This window comes from Ochotona princeps, chromosome 15 (genome assembly GCF_030435755.1).
Source record: "Ochotona princeps isolate mOchPri1 chromosome 15, mOchPri1.hap1, whole genome shotgun sequence".
NCBI classification, from domain to species: domain Eukaryota; kingdom Metazoa; phylum Chordata; class Mammalia; order Lagomorpha; family Ochotonidae; genus Ochotona; species Ochotona princeps.
Window position 1 is genome coordinate 5,935,657 of NC_080846.1, and position 22,524 is coordinate 5,958,180.

The following is a 22,524-nucleotide window of genomic DNA, read 5'->3' on the forward strand; positions in this document are numbered from 1 at the left end:
GCTCAAGGGGATGCCAGGGGAACCAAACCTGCCATTGTCCTTCCTGTTTCCAGGTGGCACAAGCGCCACCATCTAGGCTTGAGCCATTGCCCTTCCTGTCCCTTGCTGCTGGCAGTGGTCCTGCGGGCTGTGCCCTGCTTCCTCTGCAGGGGAGCCCCAGCTGGCATCCCATGGGACCCTAGCCATGTTGACATCTGAGGTGAGGGTGATGGGCATGAGCCCAGCCACCAGCAGCGTCAGGGAGGCGGGTGCTGTGGTGGCCTCACCTTCAGAATGCAAGGAGTCTGTGGATGGACTCTGCAGGCTACTTGAACCAGACCCCACTACAGGGCAGCGTAGGGTCAGAGATGAACTTTCTCACGGCTCTGGAGTCTGGCTGCCCATGCCCAAGGTGTGCAGGGGTGGCCTCGTCACTGAGCACTCACCTGCAGGAGAGAGGAACGTTGGGGTCTCTTCCTCTCTTCCCATTTGGACTCCACGCAGACTCGCCCACTCCACCTCAAGTCTCCTACACTGGATTCAGGCATTGGTCCCTGGTCTCTGCTGTAGAGGACACAAACACAAACCTTTAGTCTGAAACATGGGGTTCAGGTGGCAAGGCCCCCAACAACTGTTCTGAATCTCAGGTGAGAAAAACACGGTGGATGTCTATTTTTAAAAAATGTTTCTGGGCCCAGCACAGTAGCTAGTGGCTCAAGTCCTCGCCTTGCACGCATGGGGCTTCCCTATGGGCACCGCTTCGAAACCTGGCTGCTCCACTTCCAGCTCCTTGATTGTGGCCTGGGAAAGCAGGGGATAGCCCAAAGCCTTGGCATCCTGCACCTGCATGGGAGACCTGGAAGAAGTTCCTGGTTCCTGGCTTTGGATTGGCACAGCTCCGGCCATTGTGGCCACTTGGGGAGTAAACCAGCTGATGAAAGATCTTCCTCTCTGTCTCTCCTTCACTCTGTAAATCTGACTTTCCAATAAAAATAAATGAGTTTAAAAAATGTCTCCTTAAAATGTTCCAGCATTAACAGGTAAAAGCAGCAATAGCAAGGCCCACCTCGATAATCCTCACTGTTATTTACTCCCGTTGGATGCAGACGTGGGTACTGGTGTTGTGGCTCAGCCAGTTAAACTACTGCTTGGACACTTTGATTCCATATGGCACCATTTCAAGTCTAGGCTGCTTGACTTCTAATCCAGCTCCCTGCTAATACCCTTGGGAAAAGCGGCAGAGAATGGCTTGGGTCTCTGTGCCCACTTAGGAGGCCCAGCTGGAGTTTTACGCTCCTGGCTTTACCTCTGGCCTAAGCATGATCATTCCAGCCATTAGGAGAGAGAATCAACAGATGCAAGATCTCTTTTTCTCTGACTTTCCCTCTGGGTCTGCCTTTCATATAAACAAGTATATTTCTAAAAAACATTTAAAAATGGGAGTTGACATTTAGCCCAGCAGTTAAGAGGTCCATTTCCCACCCTGAAGTTCCATCCCTGCTTCTGGCGGCTGCCTCCAAGTTTTGGTTAATGTGACCCTGGGAGGTAGCAGGTGGTGACTCAAGTCCTTGGGTCCCTGCCACGCCTACAGGAGACCTGGATGGAGTTCCTGGTTCCTGGATTCTCTCTTTTTTATATATTCTTTTTTTAATTGTATGAATTTATTTTTGGTAATTTAAAAATATTTGGTTAGGGCTCAGAGGGTCAAAGGCTAGAGAAAAGTGGGTAAGACCATTGTTTTTACATTCTCTTTTCCTTCCTGTATCTTGGGGCGTGGAGAGATAAAGGGAGAAGCCACACCCAGCCTCCCAACCATCCCAGGGCATACTCTGAGGGTCCTGCTCGAGTGGTATTGCTAGTCCAACAGTTCTGTGTTGCTACCAACCTTGCCACTCCAATCACGATGAAATCTCTCCAGACTACACTGGCTGACATAGTCCACTTGAGAATCTCCATTTGTCCAGGTATTCACTGCCAACGCTTGACTGGGGTAGTTGACCAATTTGTTCTGTCCTCCATCCTCTGTTGTGGTACCAGGTGTCCTCTGCAGGCTGCAGCGTACCGCCATCCCTCCCATGTGCGTCTGGTTATGCTGTCCATTGCTCCATCTAAGCCACTGAGGAGGCCCAGCTCTGACACATGCTGTCCACAGTCAGACCATGGAACCTGCAATTCTCTTCATGGTTGGAGTTCTGAGTCCAGTGGTCCAATTGGGGGGATTCCCAAAGAAGCTTCATCTGGCGTGATCCAACCTGATTCTTGTATGTACTTGCCAATACAGGGTCCGGCACAATTTGTCGCCCAAATCGGCCTATGATACCCTGTTAGTTGCAATTGCTGGGTCAGTTCTGTCTCCAGGCCTGTCTTCTACTCAAACTAATGGGTGTTAGAGCCCAACCTGATCCTGCCCACCACACACTCGGCTCTCTTGCAAGCCAGAGGAAGCTGCAGCCTAGTTGGAGTGACCTGCAATAACCCCCGCCAGGCCTGCCTCCTGCCCTGGTTCCTGTGCTTGCCAATATGTACAGCAGACTGGTCCCGTCTGTCCCACATCCCATTCAGCTCTCATACATGTCAATGGGCATTGAAGCCTAGTTCAACCCACATACATATGCTGTGGATACCACTCTCTGTTCTCATACTCACCAGTCAGAGCGGCAACCCAAGCGGGAGGTGCCCACTGTTTCTCTAATGGACCTACTCACACTCCCAGATCTTGCACTCTGCAGGTGGTTGGGCAGTTTAGCTTGACAGAGTTTGCTCCTGTGGCAGCATCTGCTAGCTGATGCTTCGGCAAAGCACACCCACTCTGGCTTATGCATGTACCAGTAGGTACAGTCCACCCAGCCCGGCTTTCCCCCATCCAGCTTACATGAAGGCCAACAGGTATTGTAGCCCTGCCTGGCCTGGTCTACCCCTAGTCCCAGCTCTCATGCTCACCAGTGGAAATAGTGGCCCAGCACGGGAGCTTCCTCCTGAGAAGGAAGGGCTCACGTCTCCCCTGTGAGCGAGGAGAAGGGGTGGGAAGGCACAGAGAACAGGACTCTGCAGCCTCTCCCAGCATCCTGGAGATTCCTGCTGTCCTTGAAAATACACCTGCGAGGTCGTCCCTTCTCTGGCGCTGCAGGTTTAGGTTTGCGCTCAGTCCCAGCTTTTAGGGGCCGTCGGTGGGAGTTGGAGCCGGTGTGCTTTAACTCAGGGGCCCAATGTTGCTCTCCCATCCAGGGACTTCCTGGGTGCAGCGAGACTGTGGGAGACCAGAGGGGGTTCAGGTCGGCAGCCCCGGGCCGTGCACCTGCCATCCCCACCACTAGAGGGCGCTTGTGCGGGTCACTTTCTCCGTCCAGGACTTTAGCTGCTAGGCCACGCTGCCGGGCCATGCATGCATTATTTTTTTTTTAAGAGTGAACTGAAGTCCTCGCCTTGAACGCCCCGGGATCCCATATGGGCGCCGATTCTAATCCCGGCTGCTCCACTTCCCATCCAGCTCCCTGCTTGTGGACTGGGAAAGCAGTCGAGGATGGCCCAAAGCCTTGGGACCCTGCACCCGCGTGGGAGACCTGGAGGAGGTTCCAGGTTCCCGGCTCACTTGCGGAGTGAATCATTGGACGGAAGATCTTCCTCTCTGTCTCTCCTCATCTCTGTATATCTGGCTGTAATAAAATGAATACATCTTTAAAAAAAAAAAAAAAGAGTGAACTAAGGCACAATGAAATGCTTTGAAGAGTCGACTGGAGTTAGAAGTACTCCATGAATTGGGAAACAGCACACTGAAGGAGGCGTTGTGCTCAGTGCAGAGCAGTCAACCGATGGCTGCGCTGAAAGCTGAAGGAAAATGCAGGGACCACGGCATTGGGGTGTGTGGAACCAGTCGCCCAAGCCCCTGTCAGTCCTGTGTGTGATTGGCTGAGGTTAGGCTTTGTTTCACTCTGACAGAAACCTTTCCCAGAAATGACCTCAGGGCAGTTTCACTTTGATCTGTTGTTGATGTTCAGGACCTTCTTCTGCAGGAGCACCAACCTTGACTGAGCCTCTTGGGCGCTTGCCTGGGCGGTGCTGGGGCACCTTCATCTCGCTTCCCTACAACCAGGAAGCCTAAACTTCCACTTCTTTTTTTTCTTTTTAAGATTGATTTTATTTGAAAGTCATTGCTGCTATTGTTGTTACTATCAGTCACGTTTAGTGTTACTGTTAATATTATTGTGGCTTAATTCACTGTTACTGTTATTAGGGTCCAAAATCGTCCCACGTTGGATAGCAAAGAACCAGACGTGGGTGCCGTCAGCAAGCAGAGTTTATTGAGCTGGCTGGCCAGGGTGGAGCTCCTCACACGGACACGCAGGACCGGTGGATGAAGCAAGACCCTGAGCCAGGGACAAGCCAGGTTCTTATAGGCCAGTTTGGCCTTTACAGCAAAGCCCGTGCCCGCGAAAAACACTCCAATCATTTTAAAGAAAATACAAAATACTCCAATCAAATACAGGCAAGACTAAAGGCCTGCGAAATGCCTCAAGCCCCTATTCATCATGACAAGACAAAAACCACTCTAAGCTGAGAGGTTACAGATGCAAACCAATAGGTAACATATCTGTGAAACACAGGACATGGGGCTATTCACTCTTTTTTTTAAAAAAAAAAAAGATTTATCTTTATTACAAAGTCAGATATACTGAGAGGAAGAGAGACAGAGAGGAAGTGGAGCTGCCGGGATTAGAACCAGCGGCCATATGGGACCAAGGCGAGGACCTTAGCCACTAGGCCACACTGCCAAGCCCAGGGCTATTCACTCTCACCCTTATCAGGGCCACTGACCCTTACAGCCTGAGCCTGGGTTTGGGGGACAAGGGGCTACTTGCTCTTACTCTTATCAGGGCCTGCAGGGACCCACTGACCCTTACAGCCTGAGCCTGGGTGTGGGGCAAAAGTTATTTGTAAAACTTTTCCTTTTTACTTTAAATTCAAGCTGCTTCTGACTTATTCAAACCACCTCCAGCATTCAGGCCTTCCAACATTTTGGTTAAAAGGCTTAAATACTAGAAGTAGTTCGAACAAGCCCTTTAACATTTTGGTTGTCTCTAACACTGTCATTGTGGTTGGTTTTATCGTTAAAACTGTTGTTGCTGTGCGTATTATTATTTTCATGGTGACACAGAAAGCATTTCTAAGCCTGTGGAATCCCCTGACTTGACTTTCTGCCTCGTTCCACCTGCGCAGTCTCGCGCGTCCGGCTGGCCCCTGACACCACACACAGCTGCTCGGTCAGTGAACAGACGGAAGGGCTTCCTGCACGCTCCCTTTCCTTGCTGCTTCCATCTTCGCTTCCTGGCGGGCTCCTCTCATCTTGTGCTTCACGCAGCTTCACTGATAGTTCTGGAGGTGATCTTGGTGGACAGCCGCCCAGCTCTCCTTCTTTTCCCACAGAATTGAGGATGAACATATGTCCTTACGCTCAACGCTGCTGAGCTTTTGTCCTTTTTTTTAAAAAGCGTATTCCTTTTATTTAAAAAAGGATTTATTTATTTTTATTGGAAAGGAAGATATACACAGAGAAAGAGATACAGAGAGAAAGATCTTCTGTCTGCTCTTTCACTCCCCAAGTGGCCCTAATGGCCAGAGCTGAGTTGATCTGAAGCCAGGAGACTGGAGCTTCTTCTGGGTCTCCTATGTGGTTGCAGGGTCCCAAGGCTTTGGAACCATCCCCTTCTGCTTTCCCAGGCCACAAGTAGGGCGCCAGATGGAAAGTGGAGCTGCCAGGACATGAACCAGTGCCCACAAGGAATGCCGCCGGGTCATGCAAAGCAAGGATTTAGCCACTAGGCTAACGTGCCAGGCCCTTGTCCTTTATAAGAATAAAGTGGCATTATACATCATGTGGCTTCTCCTCCCACTTGGCAGTGTCGTGGGACATTCTGGCCCCTTGCCCGAAAGCTGTGGTGGATGTAAATGCACAGCCGTGCCCTGGTGGATTCCCCTAGCTTCCAGCTCATTTCTCTTGCAAATGACACGAGGACGGTTCCCGGTAGACAGGGTCTTAATACGGGTGCTTTGTGTGTGTGACACGAGCAGGGTCACTCTGGGATTTTCATTTTTATTTTTTCAAGGTTTATTTGTTTATTGGAAAGGCAGAGTTACAGAGCTAAACAGGGAGATAGAGGCGTTCTGTTCACTCCCCAGATGGCCCCAATGCCCAAGGCTGGGTTCATCCGAAGCCAGGGGTTTCCTCCACATCTCCCACATGGGTACAGGGGTCAAGCAGTGGGCTATCCTCTGCTCCTTCCCAGGTGCATTAGCAGGGAGCTGGATCGGAAGTGCAGCGGCCAGGACTTGAACCGGGGACCATGGGGCATGCTGATGCTTTCAGGCAGCAGCTTTACCCTCAATGCCGAAGCACCCGTCCTAATTCTCTTTTTAATTACGTAGTAGCAATTTCTGACTCCTTTCCAAACAAATAAACCAGACAAAAGCCCGTAGCAGTTTGCATTTTTACTGGAAATGTGGGCATCCTCTGCCCAGCACACTTGTTTGTGGTACTGACAGACAAATGCTAGCCAGGTGGATGGGCCAGGGGACGCCGACGCCCTGGCCGTGTACGGAGTGTGTCTCTGTGCTTTTGTATCAGATCTGGTGACAAGCGCTCTGGGCATCCTGGGGGAAGGATCCAGTTGCTTTCTGTGGTCTCTGTTGCATCTCTATTGAAACTTTCAGCCTTTCTGTCTGTCCCGGACCAATCACAGACACTCCTCTCCATCACAGCCTTTAGACTCCCACAGAGGTCCAAGGGGAGCTCTCCCGCAGACGCCTTCCCGGACGTGCCGGCACTTCGCCTTTGGTTTTGGCTCTCATTGCTTTGCTTTCTTTCAGTAAATCACTTCTACTTTCCACAGTCCCTCATTGGGTGTGTGCGGGAAGCCATGCAGTTGGGTCGGATGGCATGGGTGTGTGATAAGCACCTCTCCTCGGTTAGCAGCGCTGTGAGGAGTTTCTGGCTGCGTGGCAGGGCCTGGCAGAATGTCTCTGGTCACCTCATTGCTGCCTCACTCCATTGTATGGACACTCAGTCACCTCTCTGGTGTTTCATAGAATTCTCCTGGGGGGGTGGTGGTGGTGTTTTTCTGCTAATGTGAGATGATTCCTGTAACTAGTATAACACCCCAAACTGATCAATCATGTTATGGTACAAGCGTCTTTAGCGACGTAAGGCAATAGTACAATTGAGCCCACAATGTCTCAAACATCCTAAATTGTGCCCACCTTTGTCCTGCAGATTGCCCTAATACAAGTAATGTTTTCCTTAAGAAACGGCTTGATAATATATTGGAACAGATGGCAATCATGGAGGTACAAAGAGTTTGTTTATCGCGAGCCCCGAACTGTTACAACACATGAAATGACGCATTTTGGTTTCTCACCATGGAAAGCGGAAAGTATATGGGGCATCTTCTAAAGGGAGACAAATGTGAACTCCCCCCCCCCACAATGGCTTAAAATTTCTACCCTATATTGGCATTTACTTTTAGGGAAAGAAAATAGTTTATAAAAACTTCTACCTTATATTGGCACTCATACTTAGGGAAAGAAAACAGTTTATAAAGATGAAAGGAAGTTTCTTGTGAAGGCCCTCTGTTTGTAGAATGGCTGAGCTGCCCTGATCCCCTTCACTGCCCTTTAACAAAAGAACAAAAACAATTAAATCAGCACTAGGTGAAGGTGATGGTAATTCATGCATAATTGATTATAAGATTTAATAATCTATGTTATATGCTTTTATAAATCCCTTTCACTTATTATATTTTCTTTTACTTCTGTACTCTTGATATTTTAAGCAATTTAAGTTAGTTTATGTTTAGTGAAAACTGCCAACCACGGAATTCCTAGTTCAGCCAGGTCACTGCAGGTTTGAATAAGTAACATCTTGCTGAAAACATTTCCTGTGAAGTAAAATAATAATAATGCTTTTTTAGGATTGATTTTGTAATCATTCTTTTATAATGAAGTAAAAATGAAACAATTGGATGTTGTGCAAAAGCTTGTGATGATTTGTGTATAAATAAAGAAGGCAACTTTTCTGAGTTGTCCATTGTGAGCATCATGCCATAGTGGTCCATGTCTCCCCTTTCTCTTCTTATCGTCCCGCCCCACACATCCTTTGCAAGCTCTCGAGTCAGCCGGAGCTGGTCTCCGTTAGGCATGTTCCTCATTCTTCATGGACCCAAGACACAGAACTGGTGGGGAAAAAAGAATTGTAATAACTACAGATTCCTGCAATGTCCCATCATTGGCTTGTTTTGCTAGTCTGTTAGGTGTCAGGGGAGCCTCACTGTAACTTGTATTTCTCTGTCTACTGTTCTTGGCCAGCTGCATTGGCTAAAACTATTTTCCTTACATTTTTGTCTTACTTAAAAGAGTTTACTGATTTAAACTTTTAATGTAGCCTTAATTTTATTCTAAGAAGATGATTTTTTTGTACTGAACCTTTTGAAAACACACTTATTAATTTTAGAGGCAAAGTGACAATAGAAACAGAGGCAGAGAGAACTTCCATTTGCTGGTTCACTCTCCAAGTGGCCGTGATGACTAGACCTATGCCAGACCAAAGCCAGGAACTTCTTCCCAGTCTCCCACGCGGGGGCAGGGCCCAAGCACTTGGGCCGTCCTCTGCTGCTTTCCCAGGTATGTCAGCAGGAAGCTGGACCAGAAGTGGAGCAGCTGGACCAGAAGTGGAGCAGCTGGACCAGAAGTGGGGCCTACATGGGATGAGGACACAGCCAATAGCGGCTTAACCTGATTTTCTGGATCCTCAGGCTACTTCCTGTTGCTGAACTGTACAGGTTCTTCATCTGTCCTACATAGTCATTCCTGATAAACAGAGGACTTGCAATTATTGCTTCCCACTCCATTCACTCTTAATTGTTTCTTTGTGCCGCACAGGCATCTTTAAGCCTGGTAGAGTTAAAGTGACTAGTTTTACTTGCATGGCCTGTGTATTTGGTGTCTTACAGAAAGATTATTGCCAAATCTCGTGTCACTTTCCTCAAAAAGTTTTATAGCTTTGGGTTTTTGATTGCCTGGATTCATTTTCTTGTGAGGCTCTAACCTCACCGCCTTGCAAGTGGACATCCAGCTTTTCCCAACACTGTTGGAGAGACTTTTTCATTGTGGGACCTCTGCACCCTTTCTGAAGATCATTTGACCACGATGCGATCACATATTTCTAGTATCTCTACTCTGTTGCATTGGCTTACAAGTCTGCCTTTGTGACTGCTCTGCGCTGTTTTGATTATGGTAGCTTTGTTGTATGTTTGGCGACCAGGATGTTGGAAGCGTCCACCTTTGTTCTTCTTTATCTTATCATTAAAAGATTTTACCTGACAGATAATGCCTACACACACACACAGAGAGGGACAGATGGGAGAGACCTCCCACTCCTGGTTTGTACCCCCAAAAGCCCAGAAACCAGGAGCTCCACTCAGGTCTTAGGCACCTGAGCCATCAGATGCTGCTTTCCAGGGTGTGGGAAAGCAGCAAAGGGTGGTGGGCCAGGCCTTTGGGCCCCTGCACCAGGTGGGAGACCTGGAAAAAGCTCCTGGCTTGAGGTTGGCTCAGCTCCTGCCATTGTGGCCCTTTGGAGTACAAACCAACAGATGGAAGACCTTCCTTTGTCTCTCCTTCTCTCTGTAACGCTGATTTTCAAACAAAAATAAAACAAATTTTAACTTTATTCATTGACTTTCATTTATTTATTTATTCTTAAAATTTTTAAAGATTTTAATTATTTTTATTACAAAGTTAGATATACAGAGAGGAGGAGAGACAGAGAGGAAGATCTTCCGTCCAATGATTCACTACCCAAGTGAGCGCAACAGCCGGTACTGCGCCTATCCGAAGCCAGGAGCCTCTTCCAGGTCTCCCACGTGGGTGCAGGGTCCCAAAGCATTGGGCTATCCTCGATTGTTTTCCCAGGCCACAAGCAGGGAGCTGGATGGGAAGTGGAGCTGCCAGGATTAGAACCGGCGCCCATATGGGATCCCGGGGCATTCAAGGCGAGGACTTTAGCCACTAGGCCACGCTGCCGGGCCCTTACTTTCATTATTTGAAAGACTGACTAACAGAGAGAGATTTCTATCCAGTGGTTCACTCCCAGAATGGCCAAGCCTGGACCAGACAAAAGCAGGAGCTGGGGACTCCATGTGGGTCTCCCACGTGAGTGCAGAGGCCTGGCACCTGGACCACTGCTGCTTTTCCACACACGTCAGCAGGGAGCTGCATGGGGAGCGGAGCAGCAACCAGGACTGCAACTGCACTCACGTGGGAGCTCAGCCTGGCTTTTGTTCTTGCAGAGCACCTCCGCTCAGTGAAGTTCTGCTCTATGTCTTCATATCCATTTTAGACAGCAAGACGGAACCAGGGACACACATGTCACAAAATAGGTCCCAGGCTCAACAGGTTATTTTCTTGTCCATTGTTTTCTTATTTTTTATTATTACTGTGTTATTACTGTCTATCTACCTATATAGATAGGTAGATAAAGATATATAGATAGATGAGGTAAATACATGATTATTAGAAAATAGCATAGGTTTTTCAGAGTTTGAAATCATCTCTATGTTTCTCAGTGATAAAGTTCTGAAGCCACTTTGAAAACTTTTTTAAAAAAGATTTATTTATTGTTATTGGAAAGCCGGATATACAGAGAGGAGGAGATACAGAGAGGAAGATCTTCCATCCACTGATTCACTCCCCAAGTGACTGCAACAGCCAGACCCGAACTGATCTGAAGCCAGGAGCCAGGAGCCTCTTCCGGGTCTCCTATGCGGGCGCAGGGTCCCAAGGCTTTGGGCTGTCCTTGACGGTTTTCCCAGGCCACAAGCAGGGAGCTGGAATGGGAAGTGGGGCCACCGGAACACGAACTGACGCCCATATGGGATCACGGAGCATGCAAGGTGAGGACTTTAGCCACTAGGCTACCGCGCTGGGCCCCTGAACAAAAGAAAGAATTATTAAACAAAAGAGAGCAGTCACGGGAAGGCAGGGAGGACATCAGATCTTCGGGGGCTGGGTGCCTGCAGGGTTGGCAGGGAAGGGGCAGCTGTCTGGGAGGATGTGGGCGCCGCAGTGCCAGGTGTAGTCACTGGCTGAGGCTGAGGTCGCTCAGGGCATCCTTCAAGTCATTCAGACTCCAGGCCTGTGGAGAAAGGAAGAGAAATTAGGGAGGGCCAGAGTTGTGGCATGACAGGTAAAGCCTCTGCCTAGGACACTGGCATCCCACATGAGCACCAGTTCCAGTCCCTGCTGCCCTACTTCCCACCCAGCTCCTTGCTAGAGCACCTGAGAAAGCAGAGGAGAACAGCTCAAGCACTTGGTCTGCATCTACATGGGAGACCTGGATGGAGTTCCAGGGCCCTGGGTTCAGCCCGACCCGCCCTTGGCCATTGCAGACGGCTGGGAGAGTGAACCAGCAGTTGGAAAATCTCTGTCTCTCCCTCTTTGTCTGGGAGAGACAGAGAGGAACTGGCGTAGTAATGTAGCATGTAAAGCCATGGCCTGCAACAGCAGCATCCCACAGGAACGCCGGTTCTAATCCTGGCAGCCCCACTTCCCATCCAGCTCCGTGCTTGGGGCCTGGCAAAGCAGTCGAGGACGGCCCAAGGTCTTGGGACCCTGCACCCGCGTGGGAGACCTGGAAGAGGCTCCTGGGTCCTGCCTTTGGCCTGACCTTCCCTGCCTTGTGGCCATTTTGAGAGTGAACCAAAAGGTGAAAGATATCTCTGCCTCTCTTTCTTTAACTCTGCCTCCCAAATAAATAAATCTAAAGAGAGAGAGAGAAATTAGGAAGCACTAATTAATGTGAACCTGCTCAGGCCGAGAGAGGAGTGAGCATGCAGCAACAGATGAGAAGACAGGCCAGGAAGAGAGGTGACAAGTGTGGGAGGGATGGAGGAGGCGGAGGCCCTGGGGGGGAGATCGGCAGAGCAGGGGGTCTCCTGGGAAGACGCATGTGTGTGTGTGTGTGGGGGGGCAGGGCAGGGAGCGCGAGGAAAGGCAGGCTAGGGTGGGTGGGGGTATGCCCTGGGATGCAGCTCCCCTGTAGGATCCTATTGAGCCGGTTCTGAGTCTTGTCACTGCACTGCTGCAGCTTCGGCCAGGCCGGGAAGGGCTTTTCCTGGTCCACGAAGATTTTCCAGCAGTCGTCAAACTCTGAGATGGGATCAGAGAAGCAAGTGACAATGGGGGCGGGGCGTGGGTGAGGGGAGGACTCACAGCCACCAGCCACCGCCCAGGAAGGGTCTTCCCTGCCCCTCCACCCTTGCTCCTTGGAGTTCTCCCTCCTGCCCCCGACTTCCTACCTTGGAGACCCATGACAGTCATCGGGACCTTGTACTTCCACAGCAGGTACAGCCCCTTCTGGAAGTATCTGAGCCAATGGCAGTACAGGCGGGCGGTGTAGATGTGCAGGTCCAGGTTTTTGTGCTTGTTGGCGAACTTTCCCAGCTCCTGAGTGCACTGCAGGCAGGGGCTCCACGAGAGGTAACAGGAGAGTCGGTATCTCTGTGCCTGGTCCAGCTCCATGGACAGGATCCGGAAAATAAGGCGAATTTCTGGATGGCGTTTTTTCTAGAAAGGACGGAGGAAGGGCATGGATGGTTGAAGCCAGAGGCCACATGACTGAAGGCAGGGCTGGGAACGAGGGGTGTTGTTGGCTACGTGCTTAAAAAGCTCCCACCCCGGCCAGCTTCCTACCTTCTCTTCGTTCGGTTTGCCCAACGTGCTCACAGCTAGGTCTGAACTGGACAAGGATCCCAAGCCCCCCAGGGGTCGGGATGCCATCATGCACCTCCCCCGACCACCCAAGGCACCTTGTTTTGTAAGCAGCCTTTGTCGAGCAGGACCCCGTTGGGCAACACCAGCTGGTAGCACAGGTACCACCTCCTGTGGGGATGGGGCTTGGGCAGCCGGCGCTGGTTGTTGAAGTGGAGACAGAAGGTCTCTTCTCTGAGCAGACTCCGGGAACCTCTGTGGGGCAGGAAGATGCAGGACACACCTGGCAGTCACCCATCCTTTTCAGCCTCCTGTGGCTCCTGGCATAGGTGAGAGGGCCTTTCCTTCCTTCCTTATTGGCAAGAGAATGTGGTGGGGGGGATGGACTGCAAGAGTGGTAGGCAGGGGATTTGGCCTCAGGCCCACACATTACATTATCTCCAACAGCAGGTGCCCACCAGGCCATTTGCATGGGGGATGCCCTGCACCTGTCATGCCCGCCAGGGGGGTGGGACTCTCAAGAACTGTGGGTGTGCCCCTCGCATACACAGCTGCCTGCCCCTCCTGGACTCATCCCCTCCCTCTGGCTGGCAGCTACACAGCCCCTCCTGGAAGTCCCAACATGTCTTCTCTGGAAAGTAGTGGAACAGCGATCGGGGTGCTCAGACTCTGTGCCCCACCCCATCATTCAGGCATGTGGTTGGTGAACGTGACTGTCCAAGGCAGTGACCAGAGAAGCTGTTGTCCGCAGGATGGCACTGTGACCAGGACTCTGGACTCCTCTCGTCATTATATCCCATAGGGAATTCAGTTTTGATCTTGTTTTTTTTGTTTGTTTGTTTGTTTGTTGGGTAAAAGTTTACTGATGAGAGAGATAATGTCCCATCTCCCATCTACTGGTTCACTCCTTAAATTGCCTGCGATAGCCAGGACTCGACCAAGCCAAAGCCAGGAGCTCAGAAGGATTCAGCCCAGACCTCCCACGTGGGTGGTAGGGACACATGCGCTGTCCTCTGCTGCCTCCCAGGGTGTGCTCAGCTGGAGCTCTCACCCAAGAACTGTGAGAGGGGATGACAACATCCCAGTGCTGTCAGTGCGGTGCCCCCCCAGCATGCCTCATCCAGACAGCAGGACAATAGGCCTGGCCCCTTGGCTGCCACCACAGAGCCTGCTGAGGGCACACAGGGGCTGGGGCCCCAAAGCTTCTGGGGCAGGCTCAACCATGATGTATTTATTGGAAAGACAGAGCCACAGAGAGAGAAAGAGGTCTTCTATCGTCTAGTTTACTCCCCAGGTGACACAACAGCCAGGGCTAGGCTAGGCTGAAGCCAGAAGAAGCCAGAAGCTTCATCTGAGTCTCCTACATGAGTGGCAAGGGCTTAAGCACTTGAGTCATCTTCCATTGATTTTCCCAGGTCATTAGCAGGGAGCTGGAACGGGTTGGAAGTCAAGTCGCTAGAACACATGACCCAAGGAAAATGGGACGTGGCTGCCTGGACCCAGGTGATCACAGGGCCTTGGAACCTGTGAATCCAGCTGAGGGGTGCTATTCCTGACCACACAGACAGTGGGCACCACTGACCGCCACGACCCCACATTTCCAACCACCACTGCTACTCCTGCCAATGGAAAGGCATTTCTGATACCTGTTATTACAAAGAGCAAGACCATGGGGCTCAACCAGGTATATTCCCGATGCCAACTGGCAAGTCTTCTGATGGGGTTGGGGAGGGTACACACCATTCCTGGAGTGTGGCCTTGCATTGGCAGGCAGCAGCCCCCACAACAGGGTGGCTGGGTAAGAACTCAACTTGAGGCCACCATCAGGGACACGGACAGCATAACCGCCCTGGATCTCCTATTTCACCCCTTCAGGTGTCCAGTTCTGGAAAGGCCCCTGGCAGGGTAGGGCAAGGTGTGTGGGCCTAGCAACTTGACGTCTCAACAGCATGCGAGCACTTGCTGGACTACGTCCTGTTCATTCCAGTAATGGGGCCTCTGCTGGGGCCAAGGAAACGTATATATCGCACATGCATTGTGGTTTTACTGCATTATGGTGCTGGCCCCTGGAGTGACTTGTCAAGGCCACAGAATGTGAGTAGGAGTGTGTGGCCAGGGCTTGGGGGTGCTAGGCGGAGGGAGGAGCCCAGGTCCTGCCCTTGACACCAGTGACCTCTCCTCACAAGGCTGTCTGTGCCCCATGGCAGGGTGGGTGGGCCCAGAACCCCCTGTCCTGTCCTCCCCGGTGGTGGGCAGCAGGTGACTGCCAGCTCCTGGGCAGGCTCAGGACAGATCTTCCTTCTGCCCCCTACCTCCCACCAGCCCCACCTTCCCTCTAGAGTCACACAGGAAGAGAACTGAGGCCCAGACCTCATCGGCACCGACCCCTCCCTGGGAGAGGGATGGGCTGCAGCTGTGGGCACAGACTCTGGGCAGAACAACACTGAGTGGGGGTGAGGGTGGTGGAGGCACAGGGGCTTGATGTGACCTCTATCCCAGCTCTGCAGGTGTACCAGGAGGCGGGCACCCTGGCACCTCAGGGGGCATTGCTGGAGTGCTGGCCGATGGGAGTAGAGGGTGCCTGGTGGGGCTCCCCTCCTCTTCTTGGTGGGGGACAGGAGCTTGGGCAGAAGGTCTGAAGGAACGGGCTCCCCTCTGTCTCCTCTGTGACAATGTCCTGGGGCCACAGCCCATGGAAGGTTCTAGAATGAGCCAAGTCCTTTCCCACACCCACAATGGGTTGGAGGCATTGCTCTAGCATTCCTCCACCTAGGTCCACCTGCCCCTTAGGTGACCAGACAATCCCTGACGCTGGGGTGGTCTAAGAAAGCCCAGAGCAGGGAGCCAGGCAGCCAAGGGTGGGGGTGGGGATGGGCACTTCCTGGGGATCAGGGTGACTGCGGCTCATGGCCCTCCTCTGATCACCCAGCCAGGTCATGCTTGACAGAGAGTGGCAGTGTAGGCAGAGTGGCCTGTGCTCAGTCAGGGGCTAGACCTGAAAAAGTCCTCAAATGGGGATGTGGAGGCGCTGTCTGGAGCGGGGTAGGGTGGGCAGAATCAGATGACCTCAGAGGGCTCGGCATTCAGGACCCCTCAGTGCGGTGAATGAGTCCTGGTAAAGGCGGAACACAGGGCGTGGTGGTGCCCTGGGTGAAACTGCCGCTGTGGCCGCCACCGGCATCCTGTGTTGGGGTGGCCGGGTTCCTGGGTGCTCTGCTTCCAGGGAAGCAGTAAGTGACGACCCATGTGCTTGGCTCCCTACCACACCCACGTGGGAGAACCTGCCTCAGGTTCCTGGCTTAGACTCAACTGGTGCAAGCCTTTGGGCATGGGGGAGCTCTCTGTCTTTCCCCTGTCCCTACCCTTGAATGAATAAATAAATCCGAAAAGTAGGCCATGTGACAGAGCTGAGTTCCCCAGCTCCCCTTCCTCACTCCAATCCTTCTGAAGGACAGACGGTGTCGTTGGTTTCTTGTGGCTTCCGCCTCCTCCCGGTCCGCAGGCTGTGTTCCTGCCCGAGCTGGGCTTCTGGGGATGCCAGTGGAATAAGTAGGAGGGTGGGGGGCAGGGAGCACAGGAGAAGGTCTAGCAAGGAGTCCTCCATGCCCCAAGCCCTTGGCCACTGTCCTAGGTCAAGTTCACGTGTGGACGATCTAACCCCTGGCACCCCAGGAGAACGTATCTGGACATAGACCCTTGAAAGGGGTGATTCAGGCCCTTTGGTTGGGCCCTGGCCAATCTCACAGCACCCACGCCTGGGGAGTACCACTATCCCAGAAAGGTGCTAGAAGAGACCACCCCTTGGAAGGCGTGTGTGGGGGAGGCATCCCAGCAGAACTATGGGAAACCTGCACCTGTTCATGCAACCCCTCCTAGCAGCCCTGACTCATTTCTATGTCTGGGAATTCGAGTTGCCCTTGGAGGACACTTCTGGAATCTCTTGGTTTTCACGTTCACCCTGCACCCACGCCCGGGGACAGAATCCGTGTCCTCACGCACACTTGCTGCACAGGGAGCTGCTCACCTGAGAATCTCATCCAGCTTGTCGGCCTGACAGCGGTAGTTTTCATCCAGATTTTCCCAAGGCTCAAATACGCTTCCATGGTTGTCCACAAACGCTTCCCAACACTGTGAAAATTCTGAGAGGAGAGAGCAGCCAGCCGTGAGGGCTGCCCTATCCCCAGGCCTCGGCTCCTGGCTCCTCTGCGTTCTGCTCTTCGACCTCTCCACCCTGCTCACCTTGGAGAGACATGGCGTTCATCCTGACCCCCTGGCTGACCAGCCGGCGAAGGCCCACCTGGTTCTGCGGCCTCTTGAAGTAGTAGAGGCGGGCAATGAAGATGGTCAGCCTCACGTTCCTGTTGGTGGCCAGGAAGTTGGCCACCTGCTTCGCACAGCTGTCGCAGGGGCTCCAGGAGAGGTACCAGGTCACCTGGTACTGCTGCTGCTGGGCATGGGACAGCAGCTTGTTCTCGAACCATGAGAGGAAGGACAATTCCACGTGGAGCCCGCCAACCTGGGAAAAGTGAGGGGGCCTGGGTTGGAGCGCCAGGTATCTCCCATTCTGCCTTGGGGTTATCTGTAACCCTTCAGTTCTAATGCCGACTCTCCAAGGAAAGCTGTCCACCCTGCCCGTGCACTGGCCAGCTGGCCACCTGCCTGCTATGGGTCGCTGATGGGAGCTGTGACCCCGATGAGCTCTCATCTGAGACCTGCAGGTTGTGTGCAATGTATGGCTCATGTCAGAGACTTGCATGAGAAGGAAAGAAAAAAAAACCCCAGTGATCCCATGAAGGCTCTTAAATGGACACTGTGTCACATTCACATGGCAAGTGTCATAGCCAATCCTTCAATTCCTCTGGACTTCAGAAAACTGTGGGTACTAGATAAGCGTGGAGTACGCACGCAGGCTCTCCAAAAAGTCAGTGAAAATGTATATTAAAAAAAAAAAAAAAAAAAAACAAACCTGGGCCCGGTGCGATGGTGTAGTGGTTAAGGTCCTCACCTGGCACGCACCGGGATCCCATATGGGCGCCGGTTCTAATCCCGGCAGCTCCACTTCCCATCCAGCTCCCTGCTTGTGGCCTGGGAAAGCAGTCGAAGATGACCCAAAGCTTTGGGACCCTGCATCCGCATGGGAGACCCAGAAGAGGCTCCTGGCTTTGGATTGGCTCAGCTCCCGTGGTTGCGGCTGCTTGGGGAGTGAATCATCGGACGGAAGGTCTTCCTCTCTGTCTCTCCTCTCTGTATATCTGCCATTCCAATAAAAATAAAAAATAAATCTTTCTAAAAAAGCAGTTTTTTTTTTAAAAAAATACCTATTAAAAGTAACCTTCTCTTCATCCTGTGTCCTACCCCCAATGCTGCCAAGTGTTCCTGTGTAGGCCTCTCGGCTCTTAGGACCCTGCTCTGAGGCTGGCCTGCCCATCCCATGACTTGCTCCCACCCTCAAAAAATATTCTGAGGAGCAAGCCTGAAGTTCTGGGACAGCGGGTCCGGTGGGGAGCAGGTGGACATTCCCAGGTGTGGTCGCTTGTCAGGTCAGGCACTGCTGGGGATGGTACCTGCTCTGGCAACTGCTGGGTGCACTTGATGCTGGATTTTATCCCGGGGGGTGGGAGTGCAGGGGTCAGGGTGTGCCCATCTGCGGGTAACCATACCCTTGCTTTGGGGGACTCGGGACTGAGTTGGGGCAGGCCAGGCTAGCCTTCCTTGCAGCTAACGGCCAGGTGCACAACACGTTGGCGCTTTCTACCACTGCTTCTTCCGGCAGCTGGCATCGCCTGCGTTGCTCGGCCTGCATCCGCAGCTGGCTGAGCTCACACGTGGGATGTGAGCAGTCTGGTTCATTCCTTTTTTTTTTTTTTTCTTCCTGCAAATTCTTATTGACACAAAGGAAACACTCCATGCTGCAAATCCTGCCTGCAGGTGAGCGTGGCGCTTCCGTCCCTAGCACCCCGCCCCCCGTACCTGGTTACTGCAGACCCTCTTAGAGGAGGTGCTGGCTCCCTCCACCTGGAAGCACAGGAAGGTGTTTCTCCGATCCTTGGCCTTTTCCGAGTTGCGGAAGTTAAAGTAAAAATCATGTTTATCTAAATGTGGTGTCCAGTTTTGGGGGTAGCTGGAGAGAAAAACGGAAACACAGATGGGGCGCTGGTCCTCCAGTGACCCCCAGGGCATCGGGGCGGCCTGCCCCGAATGCGTTCCACTCTGGGGCTTCCTGTCCATTCGCTCCTCAGTCCCTTAGAAATGAGCAAAACGTAACCCTCCCCAAAAGGGCCCCTTCACCTCTGCCCTCCTGCTTCTGATATCAGGGCAGACCCTAAATTCACAAGCACAGCAGCCCACACACTAGTTGATGGAAAAAAAGAAATTAAGACAAGCGGGTGTTTCCCTTGAAACAGTTTTGAAATCCATGTGTGGCTGTTCCACACTATGTATCTTCCAGGAAACTTTTTTTGAAAATCTGTGGTAGTCCTAGGGATCTTCCCACGTGTGGATCCGGGAGCAGAGAGACTCAGAACCAAGGTGGGGACGGGTGGGCTTGCCCGCATCCCGGAACTGTGTGGGCCCCTCTCAGCCCAGCCAGGCCTTGTCACCTTGCCCAGGTATGGGGGTGGCATGGGGGGCTGGGGTTAGGATCCAACTTTTCTGTGCTGTTTCACTGTACTAAGAGCACGTTAGCCGGCATGATTGCCTGCATTCCACACTGATGATATTGGTAGGTCTGGAAGGTGGAGTGTGACCAGGACCCAACTGCTGAAGCTGGGGCCCTCTTTGGGGACATTCTGCCCAGGTGCCGTACCCAGCCTCCTTTTCGATTTTGATGAAGCAGTTACCCCATCAAAGTGCACACACAGAACGACCTCCATCACAGCCATGAGGCGTGGAAGGGAGACTCAGTTCAGCTCCCACCTGCCACTGGGGCAGGTGGGGCCAGGGTGGCCAGTAAGAAGTGCCAGCAGGTGAGAGAGCACCCCTGCTGCTCTGCCAAGGGATGTTGGATGCTGCAGATGCCCACTGAACACTGAGATGTGGTGGGGGAGGGGAGAGGAGGAAGGAGAGGCCCAGGGCGGAGGCATAGCTGGGCTAGCGGCAAAGACGGAGCTGCAGACAGAGAGTAAGGGTGTGTACGGGGGTGGGGGTGGGCCTGATGACCAGGCCAGGCTACCTGTGCTGGGCACTCCTGTGTTGTGGGGTGGCTGCTCCCGGCCCCGTCCCTTGTCCGGACCTCCAGGACTGCATTTCTTCCTGCCAGGGCTCTGTCTGGGGAAGCCCTGTTATCTTTGAGTGCTCCACCCTCTTGCCGCTCCAACAGGAAATGGGAGGGTCACGGGAGGTCTCTCCTCTCCTCTAACGGGCAGAGCCAGAGTTGGCCCTGAGACCGCCCCTCCATGCTGGCTGGCAAAGGGAAAGAGAAAGTGAAAGGGAGTAAGGGAGTTTTTGAAGCAAGTGGAGAGGAACAGACATAGAAGGAACTGTTTATTTCAGCGTAAAGCCATTTGGAGTCCAGTGTGTATTTTTTTCTTAATGTGCATGCCCGTGGGCTGGTTGAGATCCCATGTGAACGGCATTTCACTGCATACAAATCAAAGCACTCCCGGGCCATTTTCCACCCAGGGTTTCCGAGGCAGAGGGAGGAGCCGGGGACCAGATCACAGACTCTGCCTGGTGGACAGGGCTGTTGGGTCCCTGGGGGAGGAGGGCGCTGATGGAGAGAGGTTTGGAGACTGCAGGTGGGAGAGGGAGGGCGGAGATGGGAAACAGGGAGCTCCCACTGTGGGCTGGTCTGGAGAACCAGGTGGGCAGTGCGTCCTTGACATGGTTCCTGGTGGGCAGGTGTGTGCTCTGTGGAGGCTGGAAGCAAGAACCTGGGAAAGATGCCTGGGGTGGGGGTGACTGAAAGACCCTCTAAGAGTGTCTTCCTTCTGGGGAGGCCCCTCCCAAGGAACAGCGAGACCACCTTTGCGGATGCAAACAGCAAGAGGTTTATTCAGATACACAGGTACCTGGGGCGACGAAGTCTCTTGGAAGACTCGCGCGCCTTAAGCTAGGGCGGTGGGTTTTTATAGGGTCGGGGAGCAAAAAGCGCGGTACAGAAGCGAGGCGCGTAGTTACAGGGTTGGGATTGGTTGATTCAAATGAGGCGGTGGCATTACCCTGTGGACAGTTCCTGGTTTCACAGAAATCTGATTGGCTCTAACTAGGGTACAAGTCGTTTTTCTGGGTACTTTCCTTTCCCTGTCTGGGCCAGATGTTTAACCACAGATATCCGCCCTGGGGTCCTGGGGTTATTACAGCAAGTTGCTCAGGGCTTGTAAAATGGCACTATTATTGCTTAATTATTCAATGAGCTGGGTGGGGGTCTTTCAGTGACAACGTCCCTACCCGAGCGGAGATGATGTGCCGGTGCCTCACAGAGGGGAATTTTGAAGGGTGAAGTTTTCTGACTGGAAACAAATGGACAAGGGACAACAATATTGCTTAAAAATAGGCACTTCCACTGCTAAAACTAGGAGACACTTTGTTTTTAATGTTTGAAAGCTAGAGTTACAGAGAATGACAGAGAGAGAAAGAGAGAGATTCCATGAATTCCATCTTCTCCAGATGGCTGCAATAGCCAGGACTGAGCCAAGCTGAAGGCAGGAGTTGGGAACTCCACCTGGGAACAGGAGCCCAAGCACTTGAGCCATCTTCCAGCGCTTTCCCAAGTGTACTAGTAGGGAGCTGGATGGGAAGTAGAACAGCCAGGACTCATGGAATGTTGGCGTGGCAGACGGCGGCTCCGGGTGCTATGCTGCAGTTCTGGGTCCTGTGGTTGCAGTTTTCACAAGGCTGCTCCATGGAGACCTAGTCCAATGAGTCCTGTCTGGAACGCTGGCTGCTTGCTCCTGCTGGGCAGCGCCCCGGCTTGCGGGCCCCTCCTTCCGTGCTGCCCAGCCACTCGCTCGTGAGGTCACTAGAGCATTTGCAAAGCTAGCAGCCAAGCGGCTGTGAACCCCACCAAGCTTCAGCTCTTCTCTTCTGACAGCAGGACCCAAGAGGGGACTTTTGGGTGGTGTGCTGTCTGCTTGTTTCATTTGTAAGAAGGGACTTTTGGGTGGTGTGCTGTCTGCATGTTTCATTTGTAAGAAGGGACTTGTGGGTGGTGTGCTGTCTGCATATTTCATTTTGTAAGAAACTTCTGCATGTGGGGGGAGACTGCTGGGACGTAGCCTTGCCAGCCCTTCAGGGACAAGCAGGACCCCCGACCCTACACGGCTTCCCCAGCAGTTACGCTAGCTTAGTCGCTGACAACGTCTTGGGTGATGTTGTGGTCTGGAATTTTACTTTCCAAACCAGCAGGAGATGGTGAAAGTCTTTAATAAAATGTTTGCTCCTATTTTTTTAGTATTGTGGAAAGAAAGTATAATATCCACCTACCTTTTAAAAAATATATATATTTATTTTAACTTCTTTTAAAATTATTATCATCATTCTATGATACAGTTCCATAGGCCCTGGGATTTCTCCTGCCCCCTCCCCAAAGCCCCTCCACCCCACCAAATTCTCATATATTATTACTACAGCATAGTTCTTCATAAACAGTCAGATGTTCATCACTGCGGGCATGGACAATGGCAGAGAGTCCAGTATCCTATTTTTTTTTTATTATTATTTTTTAATAATCTTACTTAGTTGATTAGGGTACAAAGGGTCAAGGGCTACAGGGTGAAAGTGGGTAATACCATTGTTTCCACACTAATATGATCATTTTTCCCTGTTTCTGGGGTCAGGGGAGAAACAAAG

At 52.1% G+C, this 22,524-nt stretch overlaps 1 protein-coding gene across 1 annotated transcript; it reads right to left on the minus strand.

Moving 5' to 3' along the window:
* Positions 1 to 11,104: 11,104 nt before the first annotated feature.
* LOC101520109 (DNA dC->dU-editing enzyme APOBEC3-like) lies at positions 11,105 to 20,022 on the minus strand. Its single transcript, XM_058673732.1, has 8 exons — positions 19,907 to 20,022; positions 18,706 to 18,856; positions 16,975 to 17,251; positions 16,760 to 16,874; positions 12,834 to 12,990; positions 12,324 to 12,591; positions 12,002 to 12,174; positions 11,105 to 11,161 (listed from the first exon to the last, which is right to left on the minus strand). Exons 1-8 carry the CDS (start codon positions 19,978 to 19,980, stop codon positions 11,105 to 11,107), a joined length of 1,272 nt encoding a protein of 423 aa, XP_058529715.1. The 5' UTR covers positions 19,981 to 20,022.
* Positions 20,023 to 22,524: the final 2,502 nt, after the last annotated feature.